The sequence below is a fragment of the Trichosurus vulpecula genome, chromosome 1 (genome assembly GCF_011100635.1).
Source record: "Trichosurus vulpecula isolate mTriVul1 chromosome 1, mTriVul1.pri, whole genome shotgun sequence".
Taxonomy (NCBI): domain Eukaryota; kingdom Metazoa; phylum Chordata; class Mammalia; order Diprotodontia; family Phalangeridae; genus Trichosurus; species Trichosurus vulpecula.
The window spans coordinates 384060806-384082061 of NC_050573.1; the positions used below are offsets into that span (position 1 = coordinate 384060806).

At 36.8% G+C, this 21256-nt stretch overlaps 1 protein-coding gene and 1 pseudogene across 1 annotated transcript in view; one reads left to right on the top strand and one right to left on the bottom strand.

Annotated features, from left to right (window-relative positions):
- ME2 (malic enzyme 2) overlaps positions 1–21256 on the top strand; it is an 83332-nt gene that overhangs the window by 23821 nt on the left and 38255 nt on the right. The window contains exons 2-9 of the mRNA XM_036760720.1: positions 2272–2391; positions 7085–7218; positions 8377–8526; positions 11529–11604; positions 12810–12971; positions 13308–13411; positions 20732–20841; positions 20930–21027. Of these exons, the coding sequence (XP_036616615.1) occupies positions 2284–2391; positions 7085–7218; positions 8377–8526; positions 11529–11604; positions 12810–12971; positions 13308–13411; positions 20732–20841; positions 20930–21027 (942 nt within the window). The 5' untranslated portion in view covers positions 2272–2283. The remainder of the gene's footprint in view (positions 1–2271; positions 2392–7084; positions 7219–8376; positions 8527–11528; positions 11605–12809; positions 12972–13307; positions 13412–20731; positions 20842–20929; positions 21028–21256) is intronic.
- Positions 14574–15307, bottom strand: LOC118851230 (annotated as a pseudogene).

The window sequence follows — 21256 nt, forward strand, 5'->3', positions numbered from 1 at the left end:
GCCATTCTCCAATTAATGGGCATCCCCTCAATTTCCAGTTCTTGGCCACCACAGAAAGAGCTGCTATAAATATTTTTGTACATGTGGGTCCTTTTCCCATTTTTGTGATCTCTTTGGGATACAGCCCTAGAAGAGGTATTGCTGGATCAAAGGGTATGCGCATTTTTATAACCCTCTAGCTCCATTCTTAAAGCTCTAGATTTCTTTCTTCACTATACCTCCATGTCTATATGTTTTCTTTCCCAGATTTTCAGCTTCCTTTTATTAAATGTTGTCTTTCTCCATTAGAATGAAAGCTCCTTGAAGTCAAGGGCCTACTTTTTGCTTGTTTTTGTTTGTTGACTTCTCTCAGCCTTAGTTTCCTCATCTATAAAGTAGATGTAAATTATGCTAAGTACATTATCTATATTTTCTCCTTTGATCCTCACGTGTCCTACATTCTTTACAGGATTATTGTGAGTACTGTATAAGGTAGTATATGTGAAAGGGCTTTAATCTTGCTATTATCAGACTGCTGAGATTTTTTTTAAAAATGCATTAGCATAAAAAAGATTCTAGTTTTTAAATTGGCATCATTTAGTATTTATGTGATCACATAGTATCCAGGCAAAACTATGAAACACTTAGCATTCTTGCAGTGTTCTACATTGTCACTGTTGCTAGAGGTGCAGTTTTTAATTGTATTATGTAAAAATCCAAATTCTCACTTGAGACAAATTTGAGACTTCAGTATCAGTATTTTCATTATGTAGTCCATCTCATTTTCCTACACAGAAGGTAGAGATACCATGAAACTGGATAAGCCGAAAATTGTTTGGATTTGAAATGTATTGCCAGTTTACCTTTCTAATTTTGTTTAGCTCGAGCCAACAATTGAAATTAGTTTCTGTATTTTGAGCATACAGTAAAGGTGGTATTCCACAAGTATCCTAGGAATAGGGAGGAGTAGCCACTCTGAGATTAAAATCTCACCATAAAAATATACCCAAAGTTAGCTAGCTACACTAATCTAGAAAAAAGACAATTAAGAATTAACATAATAAAAGCAAGAATCTGTACACTGATAAGTTAATATAATTTGACCAAACAATGAAATGTATATAGAACAGATATCTTCAAATTCCTTACTAGAGTTGAAATTATATTACACATAGTATATTGTAGTGCATGCCACATTGGTTTTTATAGATAAACTGTGGCCCTGAAATTAAATCTCCTTAAAGGATCAGGACTAGACCTGTGATTTCATTGAGTTGAGGATCTCCCAAAAAATGTTGTGAAGATAAAACTGACAAGATTTGGCACTAGATTTTATATATGGTGTGAAAGTGAGGAATTAGGGATGATAAATACTGAAATTGTGGGCCTAGGTGACTAAGAAGAATGGTTGAAGCTTCAAGAGTAATATGGTAAGTTTGGAAGAAAGGAGAGTTTGGGGGAAAGAGATAATGAGTTCTGTTTTAGACATATCAAGTTTGAGATTTCTAAATATTATATTGCCAGTATGTTTCAGAAGCAGAACTTTGAATCCAGGTCTTCCAGGTTTCAAGGCCAGTTCTCTATCCACAAACATCATGTTGCCTGTCTTGTGAAGTTCTAAATAAATTCACTTTATGTGTATGGATGTGTGTAAAACTTTAGGCTTTCTCAATTTACATACTTCTCTAAGCCATTCTTAGGGCATCCCAAGTTAAGTTCCCCATGTGGTTGTTTATTTCAAGCCTTTTGTAATTCCCTACCCATCTCCAGGTAGTACTACCTGTCCCCTTCTCTCCATCTTTTGCCACTAATATTTAAGTGATCTATGGAACTGGCAATGGATTTGAACCTCTCCCCTCCCCTCCTTCTGATGATACTTGTCTCTACTTAGATAATGGCAGTAATGGTTCCCATGAAAACAGATTTGGCAGAATACCTGCCCTGGTAGTTTTAAAGCTTCCACCAGCCCTACAAGTAATACCATATATCAGGGTGTGCCTTTATATGAGCTTTGCTAATGGAAAAAAAAAATTCTCTTATTATTTCAACTTCTGCTCTTCCCTTCTCTCATCTTCTTGTTCTCCTTCTCCTGTTTTGTCTTCTACTCTTCCCTCAGGATGCTCTTTCGCTTCCTTTTTCAGATCACAAAGCCATTTGCTAGAAATTGAAAAATTTTGTATATGCATTAAACAAAGCTTTCTGAATATGCTTTTGAAAACTAAAACTTAGTTTGATGTATATTTGACCCTACAATATGTTTTCATCCTGATTTTTTTTCATTGTTTTTTCCAGGTGAAAGAAAAGATGTTCTCCAGATTAAGAGTAGTTGCCTCTCCTTGTACATTGGCATGTCGAAGTGTACACACCAAAGAAAAAGGAAAGCCATTAATGTTGAATCCAAGAACAAACAAAGTTAGTAACTTTAATACTACTATTCATTTTCTCTCTTCTCATTTATTAGTTTAACACAGTATTTTGCCACTGTCAAATAAATGATGCGACCAAGTTATCAATACTATCAAATGAACTTTTTGAGTTTTGAAAGTTTTATTGTTCTGTGGAATTTGCTTTGGAGATGACCCTGATAGCATTTTAAAATAATATTTTATTTTTCCCAAGTTACATGTAAAAACAATTTTTAACATTTGTGGGATTTTTAAAAAATTGTTTTGAGTTCCAAATTTTATCCCTCCTCTTCCCCCCCCCACCTTTGAGACAATAAGCAAGCTGATAAAGGTTGTACATGTGCAGTCGTGTAAAACACTTCCATATTAGTCATTTTGTGCAAGAAGACTTGAACAAAAAGAAAAAAAGAGAAGATATAGTATGATTCAGTCTATATTTAGACAGCATCACTTCTTTCTTGAGTACTTTGAGATTCTGGCAGCATTTTTAATGATAGAGTTTTTCTAGCAGGGGTTCTGTTTCCTATAGAAGTAAGGTATTTGGGGGGTAGCTAGGTGGCGCAGTGAGTAGAGTGCTGGCCCTGCAGGAGGACCTGAGTTCAAATCCGGCCTCAGACACTTGACACACTTAATAACTGTGTGACCTTGGGCAAATCACTTAACCCCAATTGCTCTGCCTTTCCCCTCCAAAAAAAAAATCAAACAAACATAGTCTGAGGTGGGGGTAGAGCCAAGATGGCAGCTGGAAAGCAGGGACTTGCTTAAGCTCCCCCCCAAGTCCCTCCAAACACCTATAAAAATGGCTCTGAACAAATTCTAGAGATGCAGAACCCACGAAATAGAAAAGGGAAGCAGGGCTCCAGCCCAGGACAGCCTGGATGGCTGCTGGGAAGGGTCTATTGCACAGAGCTGGGAGTGGAGCAGAAGAGAGCCCAGCATGGGCTGTGCCGTGACTAACCAAACTGGGAGCCAGGCGGAACAGGCCCTAGCGCCCTGAATCATTGAGCTGTGGCAGTTACCAGACTTCTCAACTCACAAACGCCAAAAACAACAGAGAAAGTTAGTAGGAAAAGCTGCTGGGACAGAGTGAAAAGAGTTAGGGTTTGGCCACTGCCCTGGGGGCGGTGGAGGTGGTGCAGCTTTGAGGCTGCTTCCAGAGCTACAGCTGCAGTTGCTTCCAGCCCCAGGCCCACCTGGTGGGAGGAATTAAGCAGCAGATTAGAGCGGGAGTGCAAAGCCTGCTTTGCCCTGCCTGGATCTGGGCCACGATCCTGGTTGGTGGTTCTTGGGGGAAAGGGGGCGCTGGTATGGCAGAGCTTGATGAGTAGAAGTAGCTCTGAAAATAGCAGCACGGCCCCTCAAGCTTGGGACAAAGTACTCGCTACTCTGCAAGCAGTTGTACCTGGACAAAAAGCTCAAGGGTCAAATAGTTGGCTGGGAACATGAACAGGCAGCGAAAACGCACCCAGATTCAGTCTCAGACTTTGGAATTTTTCTTTGGTGACAAAGTAGAGCAAAACATACAGCCAGAAGAAGTCACAAAGTCAAAGAGCCTACACCAAAAGCCTCCAAGAAAAATATGAATTGGTCTCAGGCCATGGGAGAGCTCAAAAAGGATTTGGAAAAGCAAGTAAGAGAAGTAGAGGAAAAATTGGGAAGAGAAATGAGAGGGATGTGAGAAAAACCATGAAAAACAAATCAGTGACTGGCTAAAGGAGACCCAAAAAAATACCGAAGAAAATAACACCTTAAAAAATAGACTAACTCAAATGGCAAAAGAGCTCCAAAAAGCCAATGAGGAGAAGAATGCCTTGAAAGGCAGAATTTCCCAAATGGAAAAGGAGGTCCAAAAGACCACTGAAAAAAATACTACCTTAAAAATTAGATTGGAGCAAGTGGAAGCTAGTGACTTGATGAGAAATCAAGATAATATAAAACAGAACCAAAGGAATGAAAAAATGGAAGACAATGTGAAATATCTCATTGGAAAAACCACTGACCTGGAGAATAGATCCAGGAGAGATAATTTTAAAATTATTGGACTACCTGAAAGCCATGATCAAAAAAGAGCCTAGATATCATCTTTCAAGAAATTATCAAGGAGAACTGCCCTGCTATTCTAGAGCCAGAGGGTAAAATAAAAATTGAAAGAATCCACTGATCGCCCCCTGAAAAAGATCCCAAAAAGAAAACTCCCAGGAATATTGTCGCCAAATTCCAGAGCTCCCAGATCAAGGAGAAAATATTGCAAGCAGCCAGAAAAAATCAATTTGAGTATTGTGGAAACACAATCAGGATAACACAAGATCTAGCAGCTTCTGCATTGAGGGACCAAAGGGCTTGGAATATGATAATCCGGAAGTCAAAGGAGCTAGGATTAAAACCAAGAATCAGAAGTAAGGTATTTTGAATCTGTGTTGGGTTAGACTAAGGGACAGATCATTTATATCTAAAATGCATAATAGCACTCTGGAAGGACGTATAACTCTTAATTAGAAAACCCAGCTTCTTACAGCTTCCTGGATTCTGAGTCAGCATTGAAACACTTAATTGCAAAGGTAGCTAGAGCTTGTGTAGGTAACCCCACCTGTAACATTACTGTCAGAACTTCTCTTAGAGGGCAGTGAGGGAAATGAACTTAATAAGGTATTCCTTTTATTTACCCCTTTCCAACTTGAAACAAAGCCCAAGGTAGACATTAGTGCTCACTTGATAGGTAGTTAAAGCAGGGTTTTTTCTCAGTGAATAGGAGAGGATGAGTCTAAGTAGAGGAGCTTTTCTTACTAACTCTTTTCTTCTTTCTATTCTAAAAGCAATTACTTTGAAATTGGAAAGAACCCTATTCCCAACTGGCATGCTTTTGTGAACTTTATAGTTTTTTGCCTAATATAATTTTAGCTGATTTAATTAGTAGTGACTCTTTTTAGAAATAAAATTTCAAATCACATTTCATAGTCAGGTATAATGTAAGTCTAATTTTCTCTCATATGTTGCAAATAATATCCATAAATATCCATCAGTGAAATTCTCATATTAGGAAATTCATATATTTGCAAAGAGAATTGAAAAACTCATTCTAAATTGGCATTTTATCTTGGCTTAAGCAGGAGATAAAGACAAAGTAATTCATGCTAGTTATTTTGTCCTGTGACATATCTAAAAATATGTGAGTTTCTAATTAAGACATATGCCAGCTATCTGGAGACAGCCATCCCTACTTTATCCTGACATGAAAACCTAATTTATTTTTTATTACTGGCTTCATAGATTCTCAGAGTTGGACAGGACCTCAGTAGACATTTAATCTAATCCATACCTGCAAAGCAGTCCCTTCCACAGCATACTTGATAAATGGCCATCTTTCAAGACAGTTTGGGGGTAAAAGAGAAAAAGGGGGGATTCCAAAAATTTTTTTGAGGAGGGGAGGGCAAGGTTAAAGTCACAATGTTTTGGGGGTTTTTTTGGAGGGGAGAGGCAAGGCAAATGGGGTTAAGTGACTTGTCCAAAGTCGCACAGCTAGTACATGTCAAGTGTCTGAGGCCAGATTGGAAGTCAGGTCCTCCTGACTACAGGGCCAGTGCTCTTTTCACTGTGCCCTCCAGCTGCCCCTAAGTCACTATGTTAAAAGTCATGAAACTATCCCAACCTTTGAAGCTTATAAGATAAAGTGGATTTATTTTAGTTATAGAGCATCTCATGATAGACTAGTAGGACTTACTTTCTGCTTGTGTTTTCTAGAAAGAAATTAGCTGCCTATCAGGTTTTTAATGAAATTTACTAACTTTACTTTATGGGGGGGGAAGGCAGGGCAATTGGGGTTAAATGACTTACCCAAGGTCACACAGCTAGTAAGTGTGTCGAGTGTCTGAGACTGGAATTGAACTGAGGTCCTCCTGACTCCAGGGCCAGTGCTGTACTCACTGTGCCACCTAGCTGCCCCGAGGTGGACAGTTTTGCTAGTAATCTACCAAAACCAAGATTTTTGTTAATCACTGTATGTTATATATGACAACTATATAAAATTATCTCTAATGATCAATTAGATTAGGTCACAAATGTAATATTTGATATATTATTTGAATCTTCATGGTAAATATATAGTAAAAGTACCAATCTGAACTCTTATCTATGGTTATACTAATAGGAAAAGGCATTAATAAGTGAAATCTATAAATATTCCTAAAAATTAGTTTTAGCTATCTAGCCTTTTACACTAGGTAATCAGTGCTAGTAAAATTAGCTGTGTTTGAATTTCACTCCTCATGTATAAGGTGCTAATAATGAGTGAAAAGCGAAGCAAAGGGTTAGTCAATAAACATTTATTAAGAGCCTGCTGTGTGTGAGGCACTATGCTAAGTGCTGAGGGTACAAAGAAAGGCAAAAGTCAGTCCCTATCCTTGAGGAGCTTGCAGTCCAGTGGAGGAGTCCACATGCAGACAACCTATATATAGCAAACAAGTTATACACTGAATAACTGGGAAGTGACCAAGGGAGGGAAGACACTAGAATTAAGGAGAACAGGAAAGGCTTCCTCTAGAAAATGAGATTTTAGCTGGGATTTGAAAAAAGCCAAGAAGTAGAGATGAATAGAGGAAAAGGGTTTAGACAATTCAAAGCCAAATAATTAATAATTCTGAAATTTGCATATGCATGTGGGTTAATTTTTTTAATGAAGAATATTTTACCCTTTCCTCATTTAGGGAATGGCATTTACATTGCGAGAACGACAAATGCTTGGACTTCAAGGACTTCTACCTCCTAAAATAGAGACACAGGATATTCAAGCTTTACGATTCCATAGAAACATAAAAAGAATAAGTGATCCTTTGGAAAAGTAAGATTTTGTCAGAAACTTGGTTTTTGTTCATTTTGGCAGGTGTTGGTTGTAATTTGTAAGATTTAGATGTTTCATTATTGTGGTATAACCAATGCTTTGACTTTTTACTAAAATTTATATATTCAGTTATTTGAATAACCTTATTTCACTTTTATTTGTCATTGTAAATTATTGTTGGAAAAGGTTTTGAGATTCATAGTAGGCTCAGTAGAATTATAGAATATTAGAACTAGAAAAAAATTGTAATTCCTCCATTGACCATTGTCATCTAATCTGACTTCCCACCCAGTGCAGGAATTTCCTCTACAGTATCCCTTTGTAGCTAGGTGATTATTTGAAAAGTCTTTCTTTTAATGGGTCAAAATCTGCTTCCATTTATTCTAGTTCTGTCTTTCTGTCCTCTAAAGCTACAAAAATAAGTCTAATCCTACTTCCATGTGATTGTCCTTAATATGTTTGAAAATAGTTGCCATGTCCTCCCTCAAGTCATCTTTCTGTATTCCATGTATCTCCTATATTTTTTTCTTACATGGCATTGATTTTAAGCCATTTACCAAATTAGCGTCCCTGTCCTGGTTCTACTTTATTTGCCTCAGAGAAGCAGTATGGTAGAAGGGAAAGAGTATTAGGAAAGGCCTGAGTTCAGATCCCATCTCTGGCACTCACTAGGTATGTGACCAGATTTAACCTACTCTTAAGAGATAATGTGACAGTAATACTTTGGTTTTGTATACTACCATCTTTATCTATTTTCTGTTGCCCAGAATTGATCAAAGGAAGCTATGTGAAGAGCTTTATAGGAAACTGTTTTTAGTCAGTTCTGTCTTATATACTGTTTGCTTTCCTAGAACCTATAAATATTTTAGTTCTCTTTGACAATTTGTCTTGTTCTCTATTTAAGTAATAAGTAGATTATATTTTTATTGCTTAATGTTAATTCATAGAGTTGAATGAAAATTTTACTTTATTTTTCTGAATTTATAGTCAGAAACACTAATTTTTATGATCATATTGCTTTAAAAAGTAATGCTTTCCATATTATTAACCAAGTGATAATATGCAGAGCTATATTCATATATCTTTTTGGTAGGTTGATATGTTAGCATGAGCAGTAAATTATCTCTAAGCTTGTTAATTTACCATGCTTATTTTCAGATATATCTACATAATGGGAGTCCAAGAAAGAAATGAGAAGTTATTTTATAGGATTCTTCAAGATGATATTGAAAGATTAATGCCAATAGTATATACCCCAACAGTGGGGCTAGCCTGTTCACAGTACGGACACATCTTTCGGAGACCAAAGTAAGGCCAATTCTAATTTATATTTAGAAATTGTTATGATCATGGTTTATAGAAAAGATACTGTATTTTACTTTGTTGCATCTGCAATTCTTTGCTGTATGTTGATATACCTCTTATTCCTCATGTCTTCCATCCATTTTCTGTATTACAATAGCTTAAGTGAGTGATAGAAAAAACAACATACAAACTTCTATTTTGACAGAAGTGATTATTGCCATATTCCTATTGCCCCTAAAATATTATATGAATTACGTCTGTTTCATGTTAAAAAAAACATAAGCACAATATTAAGTAATAATAACCAATACTTAGTTCCTTATAAAACATTTTTTGTAAGTAAATTGTATTTTAATTGTTATTTTACAGATGAGGAAGTTTAGGTTCAGAGAAGTTTAGTGTTGGAGCCAGGATGAAAATAGTGGTCTTTTGATTCTCAGTCTATTATTCTTTTGACTATACCAGGATGCCTCTTTGGGAACTCTTTTCTTCATTCTGGTAGAGATACATTCTACTTTTCACTGAATCTACTTGACAATCTGGCCATGACTACCTTCTGACTAATTTGAGAGATTTTCCTCAGTTCTTTTTTAACTTTATATTTTTCTGCCCATGTAGTACTGAGTTCTGTTGGCTTCTTTCTCTTACCATGTCACTATGTGCTAATGCTTTTTGTTCAGCTAATAGAGTTAAACAAAAATCTTGCCATACATCTTGCACACTCTTCCTCTCCCTCTCTCTCTCTGTGTCTCTCTTTCTCTCTCAAATGTGAAGCTAAATGTACTGAAATGTAGCTTCCTAATTGCTGCTCTTCCCGTTAGACTCTCCTCCTCCTAGTCTATTTTGTACACTACCACCCACTGTGCTTCTGAAAAGACCACTTTGATTATGTCCTTTCCTTTTACTGCTTTCTATAACTCATCCCAAACCTACAGTTTTACCTTTAATCTCTACTATTTCACATGAATTTTTTACTTCATCCAGACTGGTGATCTTATTATCTCCTAACCATCGCTTGATTAATATTTTCTCTCTGACTGCTCATGTTCTTTCTCATACCTGAAATGTACCCCCACACTCCTCTACCTAGCTGACCTCAGAGCTTCAATGCCTAACTTAGCTTATTCTTCCTGAAGACTTCTCTAGCTTTCATTGATCTATTTCTTCTCTGACAGGTGTGTATGTGGGAGAGTGGAATAAGGGACCTAAAAGCTAGAGACATGGAAGGATGTGTATATTGGAGGAGGGGGAGATTTGTGTGCATAAAGGGTGGGGAAAGGTATTCCGAGGGGTCCTTGCTATGTGTGGCTTCCTGGCTATAGAGGATCCTCTGCAGGGCTGGAGACAAGATTATATGTGAGAGGGCAAAGGAAGGAGTTTCTTTCGTGCATTAAAATGGGTCTGAGGGGAGGACATTGAATTTCACTTCTGCTGAAAGGGAAGTCAGGGACTCTGATCCTAGGGGGAAGAAAAGGAGTGATTGGGAGGACTAATGATCCAGAAACCCATGGCTCCTCCATGCCTATACCTACCCTGAAAGGAGTACCCCAAGGTTTACATGCCTTCTGATTCTTCATCTACATTAAGGACCTATGCCAAGCTTATGTATATTTATCTGTGTGGATGCAGAGTCCTGTATATGTGGAGATGACTGAATTTGAGCCTACTCCAGGTAGTCTCTCTGGGTTGGCTCAAGAGTCATGCCTTATTAAGCAAGATGAACCTTTTCCATAATAGTCTTAAAATATCTGAACAGCCATATTGTGTCTGTCATGATAGCCTTCTTTACCAAGCAAAACCATACAAACCAGAAGGCCAAATTTTTTATTAAATTATACAGAAGGAAAGAGAGCAGCCTCTTCCCAGTCTCAACCTGGAACCAGGGATTTAGGCAAGGGGAGGGGAAAGCAGGTAAAAGAGGGGAATCATAAGATCTGGGGAAAGAACCTAGGAAATGGGTATGTCTAGATGAGGGGGTACTAAGTGGCAAACGGAGAGAAGTAAAGAAAACTTCCCAACAACTATAGCTACCCAGTAGGGGAATGGGCTACCTCAGGTGATACATTTCCCTTCCCTTATTTTGGAGGCTGTTGAGAATTTTCCCAGTCAGATTTGAGTCAGACTAGATGACCTTTAAAGTCCCTTCTAACTCCAAGGTGCTGTGATGTTTTTTGTCTATGGCACTCATGCTTTGTATTCATTACCTTGGCATGTTTTATTTCTTCAGGTAAATTTTAAGCTTTGCAGGTAGTACCATGACTTACATATTTTTATCATCTGCTTTACCTAGCATAGGACTTTTTGCCATATTAGATTTTTAATAGATATTTGTTGTTTAGAAAATGATTATTTGGTCCAGGTTAGATTCAGAGTTGGAACAGCAACATAGAGATTAAGTGTCAGGTTGAGTTGGCACAAGATTGGAAATTGTAGCAAAAGTGGATTCCAGTTATTTGATTTCTGTTTGACTGTATCTTCTAAAATCCAATTTGGTGGGGGAGGGAGGAATTTTTTCCAAATGATTAAACTTCCTTTTACTATGGGTAAGAATATTGTATTTCATATGACTTTGCACTTTAAACCATGATCTCCTATAAAATCTGTATATTCTGTAAATGCTTTTTTCTATATTTCCTTCTCTCTCTAATTGCTCCTCTTTCAAGCTTTAATGAAGTTTTTATATTGATTTATTTCATAGAAGTTTTTATGGTTTCATACTTTCTCATATTCATGATTGACTTTTATATCATTTTGATAGTTTTTAGCTTATTTGAGTATGATAGCCTCATCCTACATAAAACAATGATAGCATTTAAATATAATAATGTTTCCCGACAGCTGTGCAGTGAGCAGTTTTATCAATGTGACATAATTAGATTAATTTGGAAATGTGCAAAAAACTACACAAAGTAGTCTAATCTACTAATAGTTGGGAGGGAGGGACTTCATAACACAAAAGAAAGCAAACTATTGTAAAGTGCAAAAGTGTTTTTGTTCTGTTGCAGGGGATTATTTATTTCAATCTCAGACAGAGGCCATATTAGATCAATTGTGGATAACTGGCCAGAAAATGATGTTAAGGTACTAAGAGCACAACTCTCCCTTTCACAATGTTGTCTTTCCCTTTAAGTTACCTATGTACATAGACATCAATGTTTTTCATTGTTGCCATAGTTTATTTTGCACTTCTACGTCATGGTGCTTTTTTAATGAGGATATCATGGTATTGTACAAATGTAAGGGGTAGCCTTTCTCTTTAGGAATCACTAATAAAAGATCAGCTGACTCAGAGAAAGAGAGGGTGACAGTGCTGACCTCTGCCTGCCCCAAGCTTCTTTTAAACTTTAGTCTCTTCATAATATTTAAAGTACCAAGAAGCTTTATTTGGGGGTTCATGATTTTATTCTGTGTGTAAAGCTAATTGCTAGATTTTCTAATTCTTTAAAAGCTCTAGGATAGATCCATTTCCTGTTTTAACAAAAGCATTTTGCATACATTTTCTTCCACATTTTACAACAGCACGAGGTACCTAGTAGTAGTATGGGTATTATCCCCCATTTTTAAATTTGAAGAAACAGTTTATAGAGCTAGAGCTAGAGTTCTAAACTCAAATCTTTGGATTCTAAATCCATTACCATTTCCATTGTGCTAAGTTGCCTCTCCTTTTTTCTTTCATCAAATAGAATTTTAGCACCTTTACCTGTAGGTGCTTTTGTTTTTACATTTTTATGCTTGAACACCTCACTAAAAGAACTATTTTGGAAAGAACTTTATTAGTTCTTACTAAGGGGATACTTAGAAAATGAAACTCGCAGTGCTGTCTAAGCCTTTTAGATTTATCCTTAGTTAAAGAACCATCTTCATCTGTTGTAACATTTTAGGAATCCAGCTCATGCATGTATTGTTTCTGTGACAGTTTCTTTTGTATTTCTTCCATAAGTATAGTTATTTGACACATTTAAGGCTTTTGTTCTTTACCACATTCTTTTGCCTTTGTGTTTAAATTCAAGGCTTACCAGGGAGAAGACTTTTGTATTTAAGCCAGAACTTTTAGCAGAGAGAAATTATTTTTAATTTATTACCTTTTTAACATTCTTTTATCAAGGAGTAGCTCTAAAATGTAAAGTGTGCTTTTTTAGGTTATTTTCTTTTAAAGTTTTTAAGGTAAATAATTTGAATTACAAAATTATAGTTAAAAATACAATAAAAAGTAAATCCTGTAAAAATACCATTTTAACCTCTAATATTTTGATTTAACTTTTGATGTGTATCTTTTTGTAATTAAGGCTGTTGTGGTAACTGACGGAGAGAGAATATTGGGTCTTGGAGATCTGGGTGTCTATGGAATGGGAATTCCAGTAGGAAAGCTTTGTTTATATACAGCTTGTGCTGGAATACGACCAGATAAGTGCCTCCCTGTGTGTATTGACGTGGGAACTGACAATCCAGTGAGTTTAACATTTTCCACCCTCTGATTTGTCTTCCAGTTCTGTTATGAAAATTATTTCTCTTGTATTTTTCTCTAATTGATGAATAAGAAAGGCAGAAATTTTCTAGGCATTATATGTTTTTGGCTTGATTGAATTTGGTTTAGCTGCAGGTTTTGTGGCCAAAACTAAACATTATACCTGGTGTGATAAAGTGAAGTCCTAAAGCTACTAAAGGAGTTTTAGGAAAAATAGCAAGAATGTTAGTTTCTTGTTAATTCGTTTCATGCTACATTTTTACATAGAAATTATGTAAATAAGATTATTTATTTTTATGCTGTCTGTTTTCTTTTATAGTCGCTCTTGAAAGATCCATTTTATATGGGCTTATATCAGAAAAGAGATCGCTCCCAGCGTTATGATGACCTGATTGATGAATTTATGGAAGCCATTACTGACAGGTATTTAATGAAATTACAAATATATCAAAGTATTAAAAAAATTACTAGTTTGCATGAGGGGGTTCCAATTACAAGTTAAATTTAAATTTCTGCATTAAAAATAGCAATAAAATTTTATAAGATTATAATAGCATTTATATAACACTAATGTTTGCAGAGTGGTTCGTAAGGATTACATGTTAACTCATTTGATCCTCACAACAAATCTGTAAAGTAGGTGCTCTTGTTATCCTTCTTTTACAGATAGGAAACTGAGGCTGAGAGAGGGTAAGTGACCTGCCCAGTATTAACACTGCTAGGAAGTGTCTGAGGAGGGATTTAAATTCAAGTCTTCCTGACTCCCCAAGTCCAGACCTCAATGTGTCGTTATAAAATCATACCTCATTTGTATAGCACTTAAAGGTTTACAAAGCACTTTGCTCACCAGAACCCTATGAGGTAAATAGTGAAAGCATTGTCCATTTTTTCAGAGACAAAATGGAAGCTCAGAGCTATCAAGTGACTTGCCCAGTGTCACACAGTACACATGGGAGCCCAGATTTGAACACTGGTCTTCAGGTTCCAAGTCCAGAATTCTTTCCATTAACCAACTGATGGAACCTGGGTGTAGATGTCTGTTTTTAAAGAAAAATCCTCAGTTTCTGATCCAGAAGAGTAGAAAGAGATTACATTTCAAAAGGACATGTCAATTCTTTTTGTTTCTTGATTAGGTCTACTGATAAGTGAGGGATGTGTCATCTCTGTACTATGCTTAACTCTTGCTGATTTAGTTTATCTGTTTGTAGCTTTAATTTGCAAATCCTGATTCTTCCTAAAAAATTAGAAACCTTCCTACCTGGAAAAAATATTGGAACAAATTGACAGTTTACCAATTCTGAATATCAGGAGCTAGTAAATACTTGTTTATTTTCTTTTTAAATAATAAATAGGAGATGCTCTCATTACCCTTGGCTGCTCATTCCAGTGTTTTAGTACCCTGAGAGCTGATAAAATTCTAACTAGAATTTCTTTGAAGTTCCATGTTCTATTGTCCTCCAGGAATTTGGGGAGTAGCCACACAACATTCTCAAATATTCTTGTTATACTTGAATACAGTTTATCAAGTAACTCTTGTTCTTCAGGCCAAACAACCTCAATTCCTTTTTTTTTTTTCTTCACAATGATAAATTTTTATTTCTCAACTTTTAAGAGTTCTTATTTAGACAGATTCTTGAACTGGTGGTTCATAGCCATCAGTCCTTTCTACTTTTGTGCCTGTTTCATCTCCTGAAGGTTTTCCAGAGCCACCACCTTCACCATGCAGTTCCATTACCTTTCCCAATTCAAATCTGGGCTTCTTGAACATCTTGACTTTTCAGACAAGTACATCATGGAGAGGGTAAATGGACTGGCAAGCCTTTTCTATGTCTTTTCCAATGCTATCTGGAATTAGTTTATTGACAACTTCTTTCAAGTCGTTTGTCTGCACCTCTTGGGTCATGATTTCCATCATTTTCTTACGAATCTGACAGACCTGTTGGTGCTGGGCATAAGAGGTCTTACGGATCTGGTTGTTGCGCTTTTTGGTAAAACCAACACAAAAGAGGTGGAGCAAGTATCCATCAGTAGTTTTAACATCAACATGGGCTTCAATCATGGTCTGCCACTTTTTGACCATGGAGCACATCTTGTGCTGGGTAAGGTCCATTCCTGGACATTAGTCAAACAATTTTTACCTTGAACATCTTCAGCAATTAACTTGAACTTACGAAAAGCAACCTCATCATTCTGCAGATGAGCAAGACTTACTTCAAAAACTTGACCTTTGAGACCATCAGAGGCAATTTTTGTTCCTTGAGTCCTTGTAACCAGTGTTTTGCCAATATTGTGAATGTTGAACATAGCTGGTGCTTTTACATCATACCAATCCTTCTTTGAAAATGGATCAACCACTTTCTTCTTGGCTCCTTTTTTGCTGCCTTTGGTGAGGTGCTTATTCTTGCCCCCTCAATTTCTTTTTATAAAAATTTTTTTTGCTATTTATTTAGTATTTAATTTTCTCCCAGTTACATGTAAACAACAATTTTTAACATTTGTTTTTAAAACTTTGAGTTCCAAATTCTCCCCCTTCCTCCCTCCCAAATCCCCCTCATTGAGAAGGCAAGCAATTCCGTGTGGGTTATATATGTGTAGTCATGCAAAACATATCCATAATAGTCATGTTGTGAAAGAAAACACAGATTAAAAAAAACTCAAGAAAAATAAAGGAAAAAAAAGTTGCTTCAGTCTGTATTCAGATACCATCAGTTCTTTCTCTGGAAATGGATAGCATTTTTCATCTTGAGCCCTTCAGAGTTGTCATGCATTGCTGTATTGCTGAAAATAACCAAGTTATTCCCACCTGAGCATCCTACAATATTGCTGTTACTTTGTAGCCATTACATTTCACTTTGCGTCAACCCATGTAAGTCTTTCTAGGTTTCTCCAAAAGCATTCTATTCATCATTTCCCATAGCGCAATAGTATTCCATCACAATTACACACCACAATTTAGTCAGCCATTCCCCAATTGTTATACATCCCCTCAGTTTCTGATACCCCCAGAAAAGATCTGCCACAAACATTTTCTGTATATATAGGTCCTTTTCCCTTTTGATTTTATCTCTTTTGGGATACAGACCTAGTAGTGGCACTGCTATGTCAAAAGGCATGTCTGGTTTTATAGCCCTTTGGGCATAGTTTCAAACTGCTCTACAGAATGGCTTAATCAATTCACAACTCAAACAACATGACATTAACGTCTCATTTTTCCTACATCCTCTCTAACATTTGTCATTCACCTCCTGTATCCTGTTATCCAATATAATAGGTATGACATAGTACCTCAGAACTGTCCCAACTTGCGTTTCTCCAGTCAATAGTGAGTTAGAATACCCTTTCATATGGCTATAGACAGATTTAATTACCTCATCTGAAAACGAGTTACATCCTTTGATCATTTATCAATTGGGAAATGGTTCTTATTTTTATAAATTTGTCACAGTTCTCTATGCATTAGAGAAGTGAGGCCTTTATCAGAGAAGCTTGCTTTAAAAAAATTTTTTTCCACAGTTACTATTGCTAACTGTATTTCCCTCCATCCTTTCCCCCACTCCCATTTATTCTATTCTCTCTCTTCTTTTACCCTGTCCCTCCTGAAAAGTGTTTTGCATCTAATATCCCCTTTCCTGAATCTTCCCTCCCTTCTACTACGACCCCCCTCCTTTTATCCCCTTTTCCTTCTATTTTCCTGTAGGGTAAGATAGATTTCTGTACCCCATTGCCTGCATATCTTATTTTCCAAATACATGTAAAAACAATTTTTAACATTTGCCTTTTTTTTTTGAATGGGGGAAGGCAGGGCAATTGGGGCTAAGTGACTTGCCCAAGGTCACACAGCTAGTAAGTGTGTCAAGTGTCTGAGGCTGGATTTGAACTTAGGTCCTCCTAACTCCAGGACTGGTGCTCTACTCACTGCGCCACCTAGCACCCCAATCTGCCCTCCCTTCTATCCCCACCCCTCTCTCTTATCCCCTTCACCTATACTTTCCTGTAGGGTAAGATAGAGTCCCATATCCAATTGAGTGTGTATGTTATTCCCTCCTTAAGCCAGATCTGATGAGAGTAAGGTTCACTCATTCCCACACCTCCTCCCTCTTCCCCTTCACTGTAAAACCTTTTTCTTGCCTCTTTTATATGAAATAATTTACCTCATTCTATCTCTCCCTTTCTCCTTCTTCCAGTACATTCCTCTCTCTCACCCCTTAATTTTATTTTTTAGATATTAACCCTTCATATTCAACTCACACTATGCCCTCTGTCTATATATATTCCCTCCAACTACCCTAATAATTTTTCCATGTAGGAATGTAAATAGTTTGACTTTAATAAGTCCTTATGATTTCTCTTTCCTATTTACCTTTTCATGCTTCTCTTGTATATGAAAGTCAAATTTTCTGTGTAGCTCTGGTTTTTTTCTCAAGAATGCATTAAATTCCCCCATGTCATTGAATATCAATTTTTTCCCTTCATTGATTACACTCAGTTTTGCTGGGGTAGGTGATTCTTGGATTTTAATCCTAGCTCCTTTGACCTCTGGAATATCATATTCCTAGTCGTCTGATCCCTTAATGTGGAAGCTGCTAAATCTTGTATTATGCTGACTGTGGTTCCACAATATGTGAATTGTTTCTTTCTGGCTTCTTGCAATATTTTCTCCTTGACCTAGGAACTCTGGAATTTTGCTATAACATTCTTGGGAGTTTTCATTTTGGGATCTCTTTCAGGAGGCAATCGGTAGATTTTTTCAATTTCTAGTTTACCCTCTGGTTCTAGAATATCAGGGCAGTTTTTCCTTGATAATTTCTTGAAAGATGATGTCTAGGCTCTTTTTTTGATCATGGCCTTCAGGTAGTCCAATAATTTTTAAATTATCTCTCCTGGATCTATTTTCCAGGTCAGTTGTTTTTCCAGTGAGATATTTCACATTGTGTTCTATTTTTTTCCATTCTTTTTGTTTTGTTTTATGATTTCTTGATTTTTCATAGAGTTATTGGCTTCCATTTGCTCCATTCTCATTTTTAAGGAATTATTTTCTTCAGTGAGCTTTTGGACCTCCTTTTCCATTTGGCCAATTCTGCTTTTTAAGGCATTCTTCTCCTCATTGGCTTTTTGGACCACTTTTGCCATTTGGTCTAGTCTATTTTTTTTAAGATGTTATTTTCTTCAGTATTTTGGGGGTCCCCTTTAGCAAGCTGTTGACTCATTTTTCATGATTTTCTTGCATCATTCTCATTTCTCTTCCCAATTTTTCCTCTACTTCTCTTACTTGATTTTCAAAATCCTTTTGAGCTCTTCCTTGGCCTGAGCCCAATTCATATTTTTCTTGGAGGCTTTCATGTAGGAGCTTTGATTCTGTTGTCTACTTCTGGGTGTATGCTTTGATCTTCCTTGTCACCAAAGTAAGATTCTATAGTCTGAGTTTTTTCCATTGTTTGTTCATTTTCCCAGCCTATTTCTTGACTTTTTAATTCTTTGTTAAGGCAGGGCTCTGCTTCCAGTGTGGAGGGTGTGGTGTCCTAGCTTCAGGGGTTTTGTGCAGCTGTTTTCAGAGATACTTCTAGGGACATACAAGTTTTCAGTTCTTCCAAGGTGGTGTGGTATAAGGAGAGGTGTTTACTCTTCTCCTGGCCTGTGCTCTGGTCTTTGAGTGACCGCAAGCACTCTTCTCTGCCCTGGAACCATGAGGAGGGTTCCCTCTCCACTGCTGCCACAAGCCCTGCTATACCAGTACTTCTCCTTACCCCAGGACTGAGACCCTGATCCAAGTATGGGCAAAGCAACAGAGTCCTGCTTCAGTGCCGGCAAAGAGACCCCTGTCATCTCCTTCTGATCAGTTCAATCCCCTTACCATCTATGGGCTGAGAGCTCCAGAAACAGCCACTGCTGCAATGGGGCTGTGCTGGGGCCAGGGCTGGACTGCGCTCCTCATTTACCCAGGTCCAACAAACCTTTCCTCCAGACTTTCTAAGTTGTCTTTGGCATTTGTGGGTTGAGAAGTCTGGAAATAGCCACAGCTGCCAATGATTCAGTCCTCTGAGGCCTGCTCCAGGTTTCCTGGCACAGCTGTGCTCCTCTCTCAGCCTGGTGCAATAGACCTTTCCTGTTGACCTTCCAGGTTGTTTTGGGCTGAAGATTTGTTTCACTCTGTCTTTTCATGGGTTCTGCTGCTCTAGAATTTGTTTAGAATTATTTTTTACAAGTATTTGGAGGGGTTTGGGGGGAGAACTCTGGCGAGTACCTACTTTTACTTCTCCATCTTGGCTCCCAACCTCAATTCCTTTTGTCATAGGGACTTATTCCATTCTTTTATTTTTCTGATCGTCTATAGATCTGTTCCCATTAGGGCCCTTGATTCATTATTTATTTTATTAACATAATCCCAGTACTAAATTTTGTTATGTAGCTTGTATATATCTGTAATCTCTAGATCATTTTATTTTGTATTTATCTCAAGCTAGACTCCTAACCTTATGCTTTTATTTTGAAATTTTGATCTCAAGATATTATTACCATCTTACATTTTTAGTTTGAACTTCCTATTATACTCTTTATTGCTCAGGCCTTTAAGCAGTTACTGTATCTACTGATATATTTTTGTTTCTATGCCATTTATTTTGGACTCATCTATGGTTTTGTCGGTATAGGCTAACTCCTAGGGTAGAAGTTTCCTTTATTGGTGCATATTAGGACCTCATTTTCAACATAGAGTATTAAAATATCGTGGGAAGCAGTGAAAGGTTTCAGAAATAGGACTTAAAGTGGCACCAGGTCTCCTTGAGTGCAGGGCCCTCTGTCTACTACAAGATGCTGATTCTGTAACTTCATTATAGAAAATGTGAGGCTAATTTAGGTGAAAGCAGTGAAAATAATTTAAAATGTTTTAATCATACTTTTCTTGAGAGATTTGAGTGTCCTTATTTAAAAATAGATACCTTGAAGAGTGATTTGAAACCTTTTTTTAAACTATATGGGATTTGAATTAACATAACAAGACATGTTGGAAGGCTAGAACTGATTCCTATACTTCCTACATTTCTGCATTACACATAGAGAAAGGTATACTAAATCTAAATGATCCCTAAACTCCTCTCTACCTTAACATTCTTTGACTTCAGTTAACTTTACCTGAGTATACCTTCCTTGTTACCCTTTGTTCAGCTCTTATGTTGTATTATCTTAAAAAGTTCTCACTTGTCCTTTATCTAAATTCTACCCATTCTTCAAGCTATAGTCTCAGGATCTGTTAAACCCTTGCTGAATACTTTAACTCACATTAATCACTCCTTCCTTTGAACTCCTGTAATACTTAATATAATACATTTCACATTGCTGTGTATTCTGTTATTTTTCCTACTTAGCTATCACATACACCATTAGGATATAAGTCCTTCAAAGGAAGGACTTTTGGGGTCATTGTCTTCAGTTTATCCCTAAATTCTTTTCAAAATACTGTACTTTAGTAAATCTTTGTTAAATTAGTAACACTTTTTGGCCATTATGATGCCTAGTATTTTTTAATGAGACTGTGGGTACAAAAGTGTCCAATAGAGAATTGTTGTGATTGAGAAGGAAATGGCAAAACACTAGTATCTTTGCCAAGAAAACCCCAAATGGGGTCACAAAGAGTCAAACACAACTGAGCAACAACAGAAATAATTGTTATGAGGGATATAATGTAAAATCTTAGGATATAAGCTGTTTAACTGGTTCAACTATGTATGGGTTTTGCTCTGTTTTTAGATATGGCCAGAACACACTTATTCAGTTTGAAGACTTTGGAAATCATAATGCTTTCAGGTTCCTGAGAAAATATCGAGAGAAATATTGCATTTTCAATGATGATATTCAAGGTAGAAATCATTTCAGGTTCAATTCCTACTTAAAAAAAAAACCCTTAAAACATGCTCCTCCATGTTAAATCATTTTTATTTCTTGTAGGGACAGCCTCTGTAGCACTATCAGGTCTTCTTTCTGTACAGAAAGTTCTTGGTAAACCAATCTCAGAGCATACTGTCTTGTTCCTTGGTGCAGGAGAGGTGAGTTCTTTTACTAACCTTTTAGCTATGAAAAGAAAGACAGGATATTAAAATTGTGTAAGACTGCATGTCATGATTGCATAATATGGGTAGAAGATATAGAAAAGAAGCTGCTTTTGTTGCTAGTCTTTGAGAGTTGCCGTTATTGAAAAGCTCATCCTCCTCTGATCAAAACTGATGATGAGCCTATCTGAACTTAGCTAGGCTGATAATCAGACAAGAGAGATAG